The sequence below is a fragment of the Salvelinus sp. IW2-2015 genome, linkage group LG26 (genome assembly GCF_002910315.2).
Source record: "Salvelinus sp. IW2-2015 linkage group LG26, ASM291031v2, whole genome shotgun sequence".
Lineage (NCBI taxonomy): Eukaryota > Metazoa > Chordata > Actinopteri > Salmoniformes > Salmonidae > Salvelinus > Salvelinus sp. IW2-2015.
In genome coordinates, this window is record NC_036866.1 from 11,869,181 (window position 1) to 11,887,529 (window position 18,349).

General features: G+C 41.7%; 1 protein-coding gene across 1 annotated transcript in view; it reads right to left on the reverse strand.

Moving 5' to 3' along the window:
* Positions 1–4,292: 4,292 nt before the first annotated feature.
* Positions 4,293–18,349, reverse strand: part of LOC111952299 (adaptor related protein complex 1 subunit mu 1) — a 32,405-nt gene continuing 18,348 nt past the window's right edge. Inside the window, exons 9-12 of the mRNA XM_023970863.2 lie at positions 18,142–18,300; positions 17,837–17,962; positions 11,225–11,300; positions 4,293–4,409 (exon numbers count right to left, since the gene is read on the reverse strand). Of these exons, the coding sequence (XP_023826631.1) occupies positions 4,387–4,409; positions 11,225–11,300; positions 17,837–17,962; positions 18,142–18,300 (384 nt within the window). The 3' untranslated portion in view covers positions 4,293–4,386. The remainder of the gene's footprint in view (positions 4,410–11,224; positions 11,301–17,836; positions 17,963–18,141; positions 18,301–18,349) is intronic.

Consider the following 18,349-nt stretch of genomic DNA (forward strand, 5'->3'; position numbering starts at 1 on the left):
GGGAGAAACTCCCCAAATACAGTTGTGCCAAGCTTGTAGCTTCATACCCAAGAAGACTCAAGGCTGTAATTATTGCCAAAGGTGTTTCAACACAGTACTGAGTAAAGGTATTGAACATCTCTGGAGAGATGTTGATATGATGGCGCCGGTGGGTAGGGCCGTCTTATCGGCCCTCAACCAATCCTGCTATTTTGTTTGTTTGTAACTTGTTTTGTACATCATGTTGCTGCTAGCGTCTCCAATTACTGAAAATAGCTTCTAAACATCAGAACTGGGATTTCTCACCTCAAACTGGATGAAGAGTTTTTCTTCAATGAGTCGGAACGCGAGGGATATACTGTTGACATCCGATCAGGCCTTGATCCCCATGATTCGCTGGAGAAGGAAACGTAGATTGAGGCAAAAGATCAGGGTGCCTTGTGAAGACCAGGCGACGAGTGGYGAATCTGCCCTTGCCCTCCGTTCTGCTAGCTAACATTCAATCGCTAGAAAATAAATGGGACGAACTGAAAGCACGTATATCCCACCAACCGGACAATAAAAACTGTAATATTTTATGCTTCACCGAGTTGTAGATGAATGGCGACATTAAGACCATAGAGATGGTGTGTTATACACTCCATCGGCAAGACAGAACAGCAGCTTCTGGTAAGACATGGGGCGGTGGCCTATGCATTTATGTAAACAACAGTTGGTGCACGATATCTAAGGAAGTCTCAATGTTTTGCTCGCCTGAGGTGGAGTATCTTAACTAGCCACTTTAAACAATGCCACTTTATTTAATGTTTACATACCCTACATTACTCATCTCATATGTATATACTGTACTCTATACCATCTACTGCATCTTGCCTATGCCGTTCGGCCATCACTCATTCAATATTTTTTTGTACATATTCTTATTCATTCCTTTACACTTGTGTGTATAAGGTAGTTGTTGTGAAATTGCTCGCTACACTCGCATTAACATCTGCTAACCATGTGTATGTGACAAATCAAATTTGATTTGAAATTCTAGACAACCTCTGCTCCACATACAGATGCGTACAAAGCTCGCCCTCCATTTGGCAAATCTGACCATAACTCTATCCTCCTGATTCCTGCTTATGAGCAAAAATTAAAGCAGGAAGCTTTAAAAAAGTGGTCAGATGAAGCAGATGCTAAACTACAGGACTATTTTGCTAGCACAGAATGGAATATGTTCCGGAATTCTTCCGATGGCATTGAGGAGTACTGGCTTTATCAATAAGTGGATTGAGGACGTCGTACCCACAGTGACTGTACGTACATACCCCAACCAGAAGCCATGGGTTACAGGCAACATTCGCACTAAGCTAAAGGGTAGAGCTGCCGCTTTCAAGGAGTGGGACTCTAACCCGGAAGGTTATAAGAAATCCCGCTATGCCCTCTGATGAACCAACAAACAGCCAAAGCATCAATACAGGACTAAGATCGAATCATGCTACACCGGCTCCGACGCTCGTCGGATGTTGCAAGGCTTGCAAACTCTTACAGATTACAAAAGGGAAGCACATCCGAGAGCTGTCCAGTGACACGAGCCTACCAGACGAGCTAAATAACTTCTATGCTCACTTCAAGGCAAGTAACACTGAAACATGCATGAGAGCATCAACAGTTCCGGATGACTGTGTGATCACGCTCTCCGCAGCCGATGTAAGACCATTAAACAAGTTAACATTCACAAGGCCGCTGGGCCAGACGGATTACCAGGACGTGTTCTCTAACATTTTAAACCTCTCCCTGCCTGAGTCTGTAATACCAACATGTTTCAAGCAGACCGCCATAATCCCTGTGCCCAAGGACACTAAGGTAACCTGCCTAAATGACTACCGACCCGTAACACTCATAGTCTGTAGTGTCTGTAGCCATGAAATGCTTTGAAAGGCTGGTCATGGCTCACATCACTACCATTATCCAAGAAACGCTAGACCCACTCCAATTTTCATACCGCACCAACAGATCCACAGATACAATCTCTATTGCACTCCACACTTCCCTTTCCCACCTGGACCCTGATCTCCTTTCCCCCGTGCCATCAAGAAAGTTGACTTTGGTCTGAGAATTCCAGTTTACATATGATCATGCGAGGGTATTTAGCGTTCTTCTGCTTCACGCCGATCTGATGGCATCACTCCAGATCCTCCAGTGATACATCCACGTCAAGCTCCTCTGATATCAGCTTGAATGGTCCCCTTTCCCCTCCATCTTCCAGTAGGGAGAATATTCTCACAATTTTTTTGCTTTTCTAGCTGATCCAGTTCATGTTCTGAAGTTTGAACCTTTGTTTCCAGAAGGCCAATTTTGTCTTATTTGTCCACGCGCCCGCCTTGTATATGCATATCTGAGACATATCCTCGAGGAGCCACTTCTGTTGTGTAAAGGGCAGACCAGCTATGCAGAACTGGTCTTTGTATCACCATTATGATCTAAAGCTTATTAACTGATACAATGGCAGATTTGTTTTAGAGAGCGAGAGAGACTCACAGGCCTGCATGCTATTCACACCCCAGTGTTCTGCAGGGAGATACACCATTCTGGTCTGGAGCATGAGGAATGCACGCAACACAGCATCTAGACTCACTGACAATTCACTTTCTACTCTCCTCAGAGTTGTGATGTAACACAAATGGGCTGTAGTGATAGATATCCAATACCTGTTAGCATAAAACTATTCAATTTTGGAATACTTTGAAAATGCATCCATCCTCCCACACTTTCTTGAAATTAATCATTGGTCGAACAAGTTTGGCTAGGTGAAAGCAGGGGTGTCACTATTTTGCATTCACAGATGCAGTCAAGTCAGATAAGTGATTACTTCAAAGGATGGATGCATTTTTAAAGTATTCAAATGTTGCCTAAACATGCTGCAGACAATGCAGTAGAAAGCCTGCAATGAAGTTGAAAATAGTTTAATACAAAATGAAAGTCAAGCTCTTTTTGATAACTTTTATAGATGCTTGATTTTAAAGATATGGATAACAATACAGGCAAGTCAATACCACTGCTAAAAGAGGTTTCCTAATTTTAACTGATTGAAGGGTTCCTTGTGTCATAAGTATAAAGTAAGCAAAAGTTTGGTTGGATGATGAAGTACAACAAAATGTTCATTTTAAAAGATCAATTGGATGTGAACTGAAGGTATAAAAAAAAAAGTTGTCAAAATCGATGACACTTTCAGATACATTTTCTGCATATGCAAAAGCTCTGGCCACAACGGTGTTGTGATCAAAATAAATGGACAAGAAAGAGAGAAACCTCAAACTTACAACCACTCGGACTGTTGTCTCTGATTTGGACATAAACATCAGTTTACAGCAAACAAGACCATATAATTTTTATTTTATGAGGGAGAAAATATCTGATGGTCGGATCACTATAGGGATGTTTTTGCAAATTTGCGGTTTACAGCTTTTGGCCTAGTTTTTTTTAGAACTTATTGACGCAACCATGGCAGTCAACTGTTAACACAAGTCATCTAAAAGATCTGCTAGCAATGTACAATACCATTTAATAGCTAGCTTCATTCAGAACGGTTTATAAAATGTTGCCTTCCATTGAGCATGTTGTATTCCACTGAATAATGTGAGGATAAGAAAACACGAGATGAAAATGACAAAAATATAAAAATGTATCAACAGCTAATTAGCAACTTAATACATCCTAATAAACATTTAGGATTTGACTATTCACAGAGGTAATGGTGGCCTAAAGGAACTGCAATAAAAACTTGTGGCAAATATTTTATTATAGTTTGACCATTTTAAGTGCCCACTTTGATCTGCACAAATGTACCAATGCACCTTATTCTCATCATAACAGCCATACAGACTATGATGTCCGATGATTCCAGACCAGACAATATATTGAAGAGCTTTTTCAGCCTTGCATCAGGCTATCACTAAGTAATCAGGACAACCGATAAATGAAGAACGCAGTGTGTAAATTCACATTAAACTTCTTATAACACTTCACTGTTTCGTTGGTCACACTCAACTTGTAACACCTGAAATTGACCTTTAAAATATGACCACATTGCAAGCAGGTGATTTAGATGGAAAAGGGGTAAGTAGAGTATCAACAATTGTATTGATTATTTGCAACTGACCTACTATAGAAATATCATACATCTCATAACTTTTAGAGCACAACTGGAACCAAATAAAAACGTATATTTAGAATTTTCAGAGGAATATAATTTTTGTATTATGGCACTAAACATGAAACAAACTTCAAACTTGAAAAGAAAACAAATGAAGTCAATTGACAACAAATGTCCATGAAAAAGGACTAGAAGTAATTACACATCCGTGACCAACAATGTTCCATCCATAGAAATATGGGCCCTTCCCTTTCCTGCTGCAGTTTCTATTGGGTTCGGAGCTGGTAATCTGGAAAAGAAAATGGAAACCAATATCATTAGTGACCAAATCGGTAACATCAATTTAGCCCACAGTCATACATGGATATTGACTGATATATAATACATCCGTTTGGCCATAAAAGCCAATGCTTAGAGAAGCCGTTTTCCTACCCTTCCACCTTAACCTCAAACACTCACAATGGAAAATAATTCATCAAAATGAATTGGTGTTTCAATATTATTCCTAGAGCCAAACAAAAGAAAACCGGATGTGTCTCTTGGGAGCTGGCTCCACCCATTGTAAAACTAACAGAGGACAAGTATGTATGAGACAACTGATTAAACCAGCAGAACCAGCTCAAGGATAAGTTTCCTTATTTTGGTTCCCTAAGACCAACGATACTGTGTAAGTAAGGAGATGTTGAGTTAAGTTTCTCTGGTGCTTTGCTTGGCAGTGTGAGTTGTAAACAAACATCTTAAATACACAGATTTACAATGGGAAGCACACAGCTGTGTCGAGTTTGGTTTCTCTGCTCAGGCCAAGTTCTGACTGCTTATCTGTTCAGGAATCTCAGAGTTTTGAGTAGAGGTGAGCATGAGATCCACACTCCCCCACCCACCTACACACTGGCTTGTGTACTGCTTTATGTTTGTGGACTTTGTGTGTCCTCTTACACGTCACAACGTGGGCAAGCACGCAGCATGGGCCGGATTTAACGAGATCAGTACCGTCTGTTAGTAGAAACCTCTCCAAAATCACTCTTTAGCCTAAGAAACAGCCTCAATGTATGTAATAAAACATTTTTTGAAAGAGTTTGTTATGGAAACAGTGTGATGTGTGGAACGTTAGACGTGGAGTGATGAAATGGTTTGCCCCCCAAGCCCAGCGTATCTGGTTTTCATTTGCCTTGAACCGTATCTGCTTTAAGAGCAATTAAGTGCAAAGGTTAAGGTGGAACAGTGTTTCTGTGGTTGCTAGGGGAACCAAGGGCACTTGGAACAATAGTGCCTGGAGCCCAATAGTATTGTTACGTGACGGGAGTTGACTTTGAAACACACTACTGACATATTTGTAATTTGTTTGTGACGGTGGTTGGAGAAATTCTGTGCCAAATTCAATAGTTATGAAGAGTCTAACACAGACGCCCACAAGTCCCTGCTACACACGCTTTAAATTTCCCAACATGTTTACTTCTAGTGAAACTCAACGGTTCGCTTTCTAAATGTGGGGATTCATATTGTTAGTTTGAAATACTCTTTTCCATGTGCATAAAACTGAAGACTTTTTGACCCTTTCTAAACATTTAACAACTAATAGAACTAATAAACTTCAAAATAGTACTACTCGGTAATATGACATTTCTTAAAAAATTATACTTTTAACAGAACTCTAATCCAGTTGTCACATCAGTCTAAATAACTGACTCAGATGGATAAACTATTTTTAAAATTGTAGCAAGCACATGCCACGGGCTAGACAATGGTTCTACTGGTTTCCCCCCTTCTTAACCATCAAACACATGCTGGTTCCCTATATGGCGTTTGAGAGAAAACATTAAAAGGGGTAGAATAAGACAGCTTAAGTCTAGAACTACTTTGGCTGTGGTAATTGATAAGCTGTGTTTACAGGCCTTTACTGCCCGCTCATGGGAGATCTCTAATTTGGTCCTATGCGCCCCTCTCCCCAAAAACGTAAGCACACAGTTCTTCTTGCGGAGATGGAGACAGTGCGTGGCTTTGCTGACTCAGGCTCCTGGCCATTGCACACTCACACAGGGACACGCAGATGATGTGCCATTCGCACGCCGTCGTCCACAACAAAGTGCTTGTCGGTGCAGGGGTGAAGCTAAACCACAGACCTGTGACCCCACAGCAACCGCCATCAACATGCCAATCAGGACCTAAGTCCACATCAAGGCCCCCAAGCCACTCTGCAAATCTGACAAGGATTTTCAAATCAGCCTGAAGAAAACACTAGGCTGCCAAAGAGATCAGGGCCTCTAGTTGACTTCGGGCCACTGCTTTGTTGTTGTACAGTGAAGTGTATCACTTCCCCATAAAATAACACTGCTCCTCTTTTAAAGTAATATGAAACGTRGAATTTGAAGTACTTCGTCTTTCATTGTTTGATAACAGAGTGATATGTCATATAGGCTAGGCATAGGTCAATAATGATTCACTTCTTTCCCTTTGAAGTTGTAAATGTTAATGGATGAGGTTAATAAAACCAAAGGGTGCCACGCTTAATATTAAGGATGTCTAAATACATTTGCTCTTTAAAATGAATACAGACTGAATCATCTGTCAGTTAAGGCTGCTAACGTTGCATCACTTTCTTGAACAAAATAAAAGAAAATGGTTGTGTGGTAGCAGTCTGCGGTGGACACTGGCAAGGAAACAGTCTGGAAACGGGTGCCCAGTGTGGCAACTATAATCCAGAGCTCATCAAGATGATGCAAGTACTCAGATCAGGTGGCGTTGGCTTGTATTCAGTTGGGCCGTTGGGGGTGAATGTGGACTTAAAACTTGGCACTGCCCAGAGTACATGAGGTGGCCTACATGAGATGGCCTACATGAGATGTCTTGTCTTCCCAGTTAATTACAAACACCTTCACACATAGTTTATAATTACACATCAGTGATCTCCTGTGTTGCTTGATTGCCGTGACAGCTTACATAAACACATTAAGTTAATCACAGGTTTGATGAACAATAAAGTTGGATTTAGTATTAATTAGGAACATAAACAAAAGCTCTAGTATTCTTTAAACTCTAAGTGGAACTAATGGAATACGCCACACATGCATGCACATGACAAATACAGATGCTTAGTATGGAAAAGGGTGGCTAGAACTTCCCTTTTGGTGAGATACAACAGTGCAGTATGCTGGCACCGTTCTTAAATATAATTTTTTATATCTGTGTCAAACTAAAGAATTGAAAGATTAATCTATATGCACAGTACATCTACTGTAAGTATTCAGCGATCCACTCACAGTTAAGGTCTAACCTCTCCAGTATGAAATCTATCACCCATACTTAAGACTTCAGACTCCAGCCACCCTAGTCATAGACTGTTCTCTCTGCTACCGCACAGCAAGCGGTACCGGAGCGCCAAGTCCAGGTCCAAGAGGCTTCTAAACAGCTTCTACCCCCAAGCCATAAGACTCATGAACAGCTAATCAAATGGCTACACAAACTATTTGCATTGCTGCCCCCCCCCCCACCACCACCACTGCCAATCTCTGTTGTCATCTATGCATAGTCACTTTAATTAACTCTACCTACATGTACATACTACCTCAACTAACCGGTGACCCCGCACATTGACTCTGTACCGGCACCCCCCTGTACATAGTTATTGTTTTACTGCTCCTCTTTAATTACTTGTTACTTTTATCCATATTTTTTTTAAACTGCACTGTCGGTTAGGGGCTCGTAAGTAAACATTTCACTGTAAGGTCTACACCTGTTGTATTCTGCGCATGTGACTAATAAAATTTGATTTGACTTGAGTAATTCAACAGACCCACTGGTGCTTGTTATATTAAATCTTATCAGAACCATTTAGAAAAAATTACACTTTCAGTTTCAGCACTGCTGAATTCCCCTACTCACATATGCATGTCTAAATCATTCCTTGGCTAAATGCACTGGCAATAACCCAGTGACAAAAGGTAACAAACATTTAAGAGCAAGGGCATGCAGGTGTAGTCCCTGTGGGCTGCCTACATTCGTAATCCGCCAACCCCAAACCGGAGGGGTCACCCTCGTTTGGCAAAGACCTCTCCGGCCGGCCCTCCCCTCTCGCTACGCTAGCAGGTTCTCACAGTCCTCTGGGACTTCAAAGCTTTTCGCCCCATCCTGTGTTTTTCTTCCCTTTTTTCCCACTCTTACAAAATAATGATTCTGCACCTCTGGCATTGATACTTAACTGCTTCAGCATATCTTTGTTTTATCTCTTCTCGCAGACAAAGGCGGTGGAACTCATCTATTCAGAGGGATTGAGACAAAACGGAGCCGTCTTATTGCCAGGACTCATTATTCTTCCTGGTGAAAATGGATCACTGGAGATTAGACTTGGGCGGTATACCATATACACCCGGCTATTTTGAAATGCTGTCAATATTTTTGTTTTTTGGGGGGTTTGAGGTACCCTAAAGCTCAGGGGGGTGCATGCTACGCCACTGCATATAACTATAACTTAACTATGTAAGATGTGCCAAATAAATTATCTCCAGCTCAGGGCTCCAGCGATGCATTTGGTTTGCTAACTTGCAAGATCAAGCTTGTTGTTTACAGCAGAGTCAATAAATCCCCTCCCGGTTAAAGATCTCTGACTCCTAATTTTGTTTTATATGACAAATGAATAATTTTTTTATGTTTGGAAAGAAAATAGCAGCCCTTGTGTGCACTGCTGGTAATACTGTATACCCCAGTATGGTACAGGAATGGTATTAAGGCAGAGCTCGACATTCAGGGCTGCCCGCTGGCCCAGCAACCTCTGCCGAGCTCACCAGGGCAAGTTAATGAAGCTTTCATATGGCCGCTTGAGCCAGTACATTTTCAAACTTCAAAACAGAAAATAATCATTTATATTTGTATTTATTCCTTAACAATCTTCCCGATATCTGACGCTTCACACTATTTATTAAATCAGCATTCGGTTTCCAAGCGGAGGAAGCCTTCCCTTTCCGTCTCGAGTGAGCCCCGCCTCAGTAGGCTACGTCCTGGATACTCGTGCCGGACACATCTCAGCGGAGGCGGGAAGCCCAATTCAGAGTTGAACATCGGCACTTGGATTCCACACAATCACAGAATAAAAAGTCCTCCACCTGCTTTTCAGTCTTTTTTCATATCAGACATCATACACAGCGATGTCATTAGCAAAGAAAGGTTTATGTAGGCCTACACTATTGAACTGCTTGATTGTCAAGTTTATATAATTGTTTAATAACAGATTAATTCCTGAAGCTGTTAAGTAGCCATGTCGTTGATCAGCTGAATATCCATTGTTGGGTGGCAAAAGCGCACAACTCCTCACACAGCTGATCACTGAGTGGAAAATAATATGTTCTAATAAGCCCAGTCACTGCACAACACATATAACTGCAATCTCAGGAAGACAACAGTTTTGATTGCAATTATTGAAAAGAGCCTGATCATGGCTTTTCAGTGCTGTACGATTCATTTTTCAACTCCACTTTAACCGCAATTGGCAGTGTTTTACAAACGAGATGTCTGGCATGACAACAACAAAAAAGTACCAGCGTGAAGCGCGTCGGCCAATTGAATGCATTAACGGTAGGCCTATATTCACTGGAAAATGCACACAATTACACAGTATTTATAAAACTCTAAATCACATTATTTATTAGTGACATTGGGAGTTTTTTTTGAACATTTAGCAAGCAACAAGATGACATTTAGAGTGTGGCCTAGCTAATGAATAGCGTATTGTGGTTAACAATGCAGAAGAGCAACCCCATTCTTCAGCCATGTAGTCACCATGCTACATCCATCTGACTTCAGGTGATAATGCTTATTGCTATAATAGCACACCTGCCTGATAATATGGTTCATGTACACGCCTTAAAAGATATTGCAATATATTATTGGGCTCATTTCAAGAGGAGAATATTACATTTTAAACAGTTTCATATGTTAAGGCTATTGTCATCCTTGAGAAGGGGGGGGGGTTAAATAGTGTAAATATCAGATTTTATGGTTAGCTATAATATTWAAAAAAAAGTACTTGCCCAGACTGCAAATGAAACATGAAATCACCCACTATTGAATTCTGCATGCCACTTGGTACTGGCCCGGCCCACCACTGACAAATTTACCTGAATGTCATACCCTGGATACCGCGCAACCCTACTGGAGATACAGTTTGTCAGTTTTATCTAGTTTTATTGTAGTAAAAAGATTGACATGAATTCCATCAGCGAGTCAGTGATTCCAAATAGGCTAGTCTTCAACTGTATCTTCAATTCACACACGCAGACAAAAACAGACCCAGGACCTGTAGTCTGACCTTGCACAGAGCAGACAAAAAGACTGCACGGACCAAAAGATTCAACCCCCCATGATTGACAAAGTATCAAAACAAGCGCCCAGTCGAGTGGAGATGAATGCCTTCCTCTGGTTGATATCGGAGATAATTAATATTGGCTGGGTTTGCTCTGCTTATAATTCAGACAGCCATTCGATGGGGTGTAGTACAGTATGACAGCTGCCCAGCGGCCGCCAAGAACAACGCTATTGCCTGGCTACTTCCTTCCTGCCAATCAGAGGTGGGAGGGGCCCTGTCTCAGACCATCTGCACAGATAACCTTATCAGGAAGAGAGGCCTGGAGAGAGATGGACTGCAGACTGTACTGTAGAACCTCACAACATGATGTACTGTACAGTAGAAGAGGGGAGAGAAAATAACCAAATCTACTGGCATTACAGACCCCTTGCTAGCAGTGTGTCTCCTAGATGTAGTCCATGGCAGGGAGAGAAAAAAAAGGTCCCTGAAGCAACATTCAGTGCTGCAATTACTAAAACTATTGAAACCAATAAAAAGGCCAAGACATTTAATGTGAGGGGCAACAGAGTAGAAGCGCCAATGGAACCACGGAGGACCGGAGCAGAGCCACATGGCTGTTCAGATACATGCACAATTCAACACATAGGATTGATGGTAGATGCCGGTGTTTTACATGCAGATGTTTAGTGGGTGGTATGATAATGAGAGATCATTATTACAGTATAATGGAATGAGATGAAGTCTTCTTTGAGAGAAGAGTGTGAATGCTTATTATTATTACTACATGTGTGGAGAATGTTCAACCTTACCCCCGTTCTGTGTGATGTATCGAACCCATGGCAGAGCCTGGTAGCCACTCTTCTCAATGATCTTCAGGTAGCGCACCTGAAAACAAGAGTGAGCAAACGTTTTCACAAAACATGTCTTTCATCACACAGAGCAAACCGTGTTTCAAGTGAGGAAGTGGGGGGAGGGGTTGTAAAGTACACTATAACGAATAGAACAAAATCAGGTTTACTGTATATGATACTTTATTGTTTTTACCAGGATGATTTTATTGTTTATATTCACTCAAATACTAACTTTAACAATGCCATGTTTCAGGCAACAACCACAAAGGTCAAATATGCCCTGGCTGCAACACAAGTCAATGTCTGCAGATGAGAACTTCTCACATTCCAGAAACAAGCTGGTATGAAGAAGTGGTTAAGAACATTTTCGATATTAAAACAAAAAGTGGGGAACTAGCACTTCCCAATCCTAATTCTTCAAACTACAACCTACTGAATAAGATCCACCAAGGGTACACATATAGCAAGAATTTACCAAATCCAAATTGAGCCATACCACGAGGGGGCTAACTGTTCCAATAACGCCTTTTATCCACTTCCCTAGAGTCAGATGAACTTGTGGATACCATTTTTATGTCTGCGTGCAGTTTGATGGAAGTTGCTAACCGGCGTTAGCGCAATTGCCAACTAGCGTTAGCACAATGGCTAGGAGTCTATGGTAACTGCTAGCATGTAAAAATCCAGAAGTATCCCTTTAATATGCTTATCTTCGTGGTGCTCTTATAATTAATTGAGCTTCATATTCCCCCATTGTTTCATGGCCGGGCTCTCATTGAAACGAGGACCACCTTCAGGCATCCAGAGATTCTAACAGATAGAGAGTGGGGGGGATTAAGTCTTAAATCTTCCCCAAGATAAAACACTTGCAATAACAGCCCAGAGAATTACACTGACAGGCAGATTTGACAATGTGTAAATGGACTCAGCACACCACACCGCAGCCCAGCTCTCTTCACATAAATACTGAGCTTTTTATCAACACCATATGTGGAAGATGATAGTTTTTGCATTAGGGAGTGAAACACTTTACACCAAGGGTACCATCAATCATAACTGGGCCATAATGAAGAAAGCCAGGACATCACCGGCCCTTAAAGGCTCCTCAATGAGCACCTCTAAGTCTGATCTGTCTGGTGGTCCTGATGAAGATGCAACAGGCATGCAGTTGGCCACCCAAAATAAATATTTGATCTTCCTCTCAGAAAGGTGTGAACACTGCAAGTACTAGGGCACAACCTACCTCCAAGACACCTACCTCCAAGACAGATTGATTTGTCTCATAACAGGCAACAAAGAAACAATTGATGTAGTTCTGTCCTTGAACTGTTCTTGTCTATTAATGTTCTGTATTATGTCATGTTTTGTGTGGACCCCAGGAAGAGTAGCTGCTGCTTTCGCAACAGCTAATGGGGATCCTAATAAAATACCAAACGGTTACAGAGGGGGGGCTGCTGCATTCCCCTATGAAAAGGCTGTGATCCCATAAACTGGTGCAAAGGCAACCTAGTAGGATACAAACACATAATTTACTCCACCGAGGTAAATCTGTCTGCTGACTTGACATTATTCATGTCAGACTAGCGCTGTATTTGGACTGTGAGCTGTAAATCTACTCCCATTTGAGCACAATGCCAATTCCAAGTGTAATTTAAGATCTAAAGGGTGTTTGAGGCAGATCACACGACCGATACACAATGCAAAATGAATAGGTCTATATGCATATGGGAGGACTGTCTGAACTGTCTCAGAGCGGTGTGAGTGTGTGTGTGTGTGTGTGTCTGCAGTCTAGACAGTAGAGGCTCTTCTCATTGTGAGAACAGGAGGATCTCAGTGCTGGCATGTTAAAGCTAACATCAGTCAGGTCCAGTGGTTGTCATTGGCAGAACAGGAGTGCTAGCAGTTAAAGCAAGCCTACAAGGCCGATTCAGAAAGGCCTGGTGGTTATCACTGACAGTGTCCCTAGCTAACCTCAATTGTGCTACCAGCTCATACATAGACCTACATAGCAATAAAGATTATGAATGACGTACAGTTCCGGTCAAAAGTTTGGACACACCTACTCATTCAAGGGTTTTTCTTAATTTTTTACAATTTTCTACATTGTAGAATAATAGTGAAGACATCAACACTATGAAATAACACATATGGAATCATGTAGTAAGCAAATAAGTGTTAAACAAATCAAAATATATTCTATATTTGAGATTCTTCAAAGTAGCCACCCTTTGTCTTGACAGCTTTGCACACTCTTGGCCTTATTGATACATTCATACTTTAAAATCAGCAAGAATCACACTAACCTTTAGTCTCATCTTGCCTAAACGTGGTACCATAACTGAGCCTATTCAAAGTTCCCTAATATTTCACAGTTTCTAAAGTTTTAGTCATCAAGAGTCATAGTGAGAAACTGCCAGAGATACAGAAATAGTACCCACAGGGTGAAACAAGGACAAAGCATTATTCTCCTTCTGACATCTCCAACATTAGTTGACCTGTCTACAACTCTACATGGCCTGTGGTGAAATTGGTAGCTCCATATTCCTACACTACCAGTTAGTCACAGACAGTAACAAGGTTGGCTGATAGGATTCTGTAATAAAACACAGCTAAATCGAGGTGTAGCCTACTATACTCTGTGTCTAAGTTGTCTGGAGCCTTACAATTTTAGATGTTTGTTGTTATAAACTACTGTAAGACCAAAGCAGGCACGATTTGGCAACATTTTTCACACAGTCGGTATAAAAGTTTCAGACACATTTGGAGCAAGCTAAATATGCCATATTTCAAGGACACCCTCTTGAAATACAGCATATTTAGCTTGGGGATGAATGTGTCCTCAGTCTTCAAGGATTTCTCTGATTGTATTCACATTCTGTATCGAGACAGTAGTTGTTTATAAGAGCTTTCTCCAGGCTCTGGTAGATCATTCACAATTTCAATAGCTCTTTGCCTCATGCTGATCAAACTAATAGCTTCAATTAATGCTGAAGCTAAAATAGGCACTGAACCTGTCAACCAGGGTCCAATAAACAACTTGTTTTTGAAGTTCTTCTTTGAAACAACTAGGTCTACATGACAGCTCTACTACCTACTGATAGATGTTTGATAATAAAATAAATAAACAGATATTTTTTATTTTTAACCTTTATTTAACTAGGCAAGTCAGTTAAGAACAAATTCTTATTTACAAATGACGGCCTACAGTGGGTTAACTGCTTCGTTCAGGGGCAGAACGACACAGATCTTTACCATGTCAGCTTGGGGATTCGATCCAGCAACCTTTCGGTTACTGGCCCAATGATCTAACCACTAGTATACCTGTGCCACCCCAAAACAGGAACAACTTAATGTACATCAAATTAAGATCAAATGATCATGTGCTTACAAAACTTACAGCAAAGGCACATCCATCAATCAATCAATTTCTTGGGCACCTGAATAGTACCACACAATAATATCTACTTTTCAGGATATCTGTCATGATGTCTGTGCCAAACACAATTCTTATTTTCATACACAGTACAAACATAATATGGACTATGATGTATTTATTGTACATTTTATAGTACATGTATACTTGCAGTTGGTCATGTGTTCTGTTCTGGTGGTTGACTGGGCCTATATGGAGTACATCTCTGAGGGGCTGGTGGGTCACGCCACTGTGTCTGAGGGGAGGGGGAACCTAGCTGTAATTATCCCCTAGAGGGGGACAGATGAGCCCTGATGTGGCTCCCCTACCATCAGCAGGCTATAAAGAAAAAAATGCAGCCCCTGCCTCTACAGCAGTCCAACCACTCTGGTGTTAAACTTCCCTTTTCTACCTCAGATGGGGTATGGCTGGGGAGCTTGATGCACATCTGCCTGTACGCCTGGCAGTGGGGTTAAACACCACTTTGATACGCTCTGATATACCACACTGTCTAATTAAGGAGCTGATGATGTGGTTCCTCTTTCTTTTCTTTTTTTGCTGGTGCCGCGTGTCGTGTGCGAGAGACAAGGGAGCGTGGAGAGTAAGCACGCACATTCGCACATGTAGCCAGGCATACGCAGAGGCACGCCCACATACGCCCACACACCAGGGTTTCTGTTAGGAAAATGTGACGCCGGACACTTGACTGGCAGCATTTTAATTTACTGGACATTTAAGAAATGTACCGGACCAATATGCATTGGGTGCATGACCTGATTAGGGCGTCAACCCACAATGCTCAGAATGACTGAAATCACATGCAGATTATAGTAGGCCTAATTCATTTTAACAGAACAGGATGCAATAGTGTGCGTCCTTAACGAATTCCGATCCCAATTTGAAGATGTTAGAATAACGGTCCACATTTACTTTTCCTCAGCCAACAAGAAGAGTAACGAACAGCAAAATCACAAACCTATGTCAATCTTACTATCCCCCATAGTAGAAAAGTATACCTATTCTATTGGTCAGCTTGTCGTTCTGTGCGAGAAAGAAATAACTTATTCCAAACAGACAGAGTTGTCAGATGATTGATCCCAAACACCCAGTAGGCCTAAGCTACATCCAAAAACATTTTAAAAGCAATGAGGCTCATACAACAGATCAGATTTYTTTTGCTTAAAATGTTGATAAACTAGATTGAACAAAAATATAAACGCAACATGAAACAATTTTACTGGCTTAGAGTTCATATAAGTCAATTGAAATAAATTACATTTAGCCCTAATCTATGGATTTCACATGATAAGTCCAAGCTGCCTAAACGTTCCCTCCATGCTAGAAGAGATCCTTGGTGGCGTGCGGTGGGCTCAGGGGTTCTGCACAATTCAAGAGGACCTGGAACACCAGCGAAGCGGCCTTGGGGTCAGCTAGAGCCAAAAAACACAGTAGCTCAATCAAAACGCCCTAAATAGCAGCTTCCAGCGGCATCTCTCTGATGATGTCTCCATTGATCTCTGGTTGAGTGAGTTATTTTGAGGAGCTGCGGTTTACAAGCAACTCTTTCCTCAAGGTGCCATTACTGGGGTTAAGTAGGCCTACGTATTGCTATGTTAACGAGAGCATCTTGGAGTGATGATGAAACCTTTCAGTGACCGTTCTCTGGTAGAACATAACAGGAAGACACTGTCAATATCTCCATCGCTTGATTTCATTACAAAGTCCCCATTTTCCATTAGTGCCAAAATTTCCTGATTTCCAGAGAAATTCAAGCAAAGTGTAATTTAATCCCCTGCCTCTCAATTATGTGTGGGATGTTATTGAATGTGCTGCGTCCAGTGCAAAACATGATACGGGTTGTTTCACCTCAGAAAGCACTAGAGGATTGACACCCACCATCTCAGATTGGTCTGAAATWGTTTGTTAGAAACAGATACAATTACCATAATTGCAACATTCTGTTGAAATATAGTTTGATCTAAGAAATTAAACTAATTGATTGCACCCAAATTGACCATTTTAATTTATAGGATTCATATCATATTCAATAAATATAGAAACTAACATCTGATTTGGACTAAACTTTTTCTAACAACGAGTTCGACATGAGGAATCCAAAGAAATGGTCAAAAGCCCCCCACGGACCCACCACACCAATCAACCCCAACAACAGGTAGTACGGAGGTGCCGGAGTACTGCATCTTCATCCTATGTAAAGTTCTCCCATTGAATTTGGTGATGTTTTTTTTYYCACCTGTTCAGAGAAATGAGTCACAACTGTGGGAAGCATTGGAGTCAACATGGGCCAATATCCCTGTGAAATGCTTGACACCTTGCCCAGTCCATGCCCCGACAAATTTAGGCTGCCCTGAGGGCTTACAAAGACACGAGGCGAGAGAACCTCCTCTGAGCCAATGAAAAGGCTTTCCTTTGATTCTCTGGGCTACGAAGTCATTTCCCTGGTGGCAGATCTGGAGGTTGATTGGATCGATCAGGGGACCCACAGCTCCCAGAGGGCTGTCAGGGAGAGAATGACATTGACCCACAACAATACAGACCTGCACACTGTACTGTGCTCCTAATTGTTCTTCACTTAACCATCCCATCAACAAGCTTTTGACCATTATGTCACAGTATTTGTCAAAACAATGTCTCAATACAACAAGGCAATTTTGAGTGCTAAAAGCAGTGTGTGTGGATCGTGTTTTTATTTTGGGGCAATTGCCTGATGCTGGCTATACAGCACCTGTGCAGATCTTTCTGGATACAGTGCACACATTCTGCTGTTTCCCAGAAAGAGAGCAACTTGTCAACTTCTAAGCTCTCCAGTGTAGCTTAGTGACAGAGAGGCCAACATCTCTGACAGAGACCCACCAGGCAAACACTATGGTGATGAAGGGATGATGTTCTCCCTGTGTTAACTGACAGTGTCATACAGTCTGTAGTCAAAATACCACATACAAACAGCACCAGTACCCGAAGCAGCAAACCAAGCGCACCAAACCAGACACACCTCAGGTCTCAGCTTGAACAGGCAGACCTCATATGTGTTACAATAGCTCCATCATGTGTTAGAATGATTACCAGTTTCCCACTACTAAAAGCAACAAGAGACACCCCTGGTGGATAAAATAGGTACTGCAGCAAGGAAGGCATCTTACCTGGATGCCAGAAGTAGTGAAGTAGGGGATCTCAAACTTGACACTGATGGGGGGCTTCCCCTCCTTGTCCTCTGCTTCCACACTGGGCAGACCGAAGTGGGCCCTCATCAGATACTCCTTACCCCCCTGGGACAAGACAAAAGAGCAACAGTTAGGATCATGGTGTTTTATACAAACATTTATCCAGGTTAGTTGTGACACTTGAGATCTGTATTTGTGGTTATGATGATCAGTCACTCAAAAGAACCCCACTTTGAAAAATATGGTCTACTTTAGCATGCAGTCCAGTGTGTTGTTGTACTCACCGGGAATGACTTAATGGACCAGATGACCTCGCTGTTCTCTGGGATCCACTTGACACTGCCCACCGTGGTCTTGAACTTGGGCGAGTCGGCATCTGTGGGAACTGGAATGTGGATCTCCACATTGTTGGCTGTGGACCGCCTCTTGAACTGACTCTTAGCCTGAGTGAGTGAGATCAATATATTGTATTTCAGAAGATCATGCTTATTG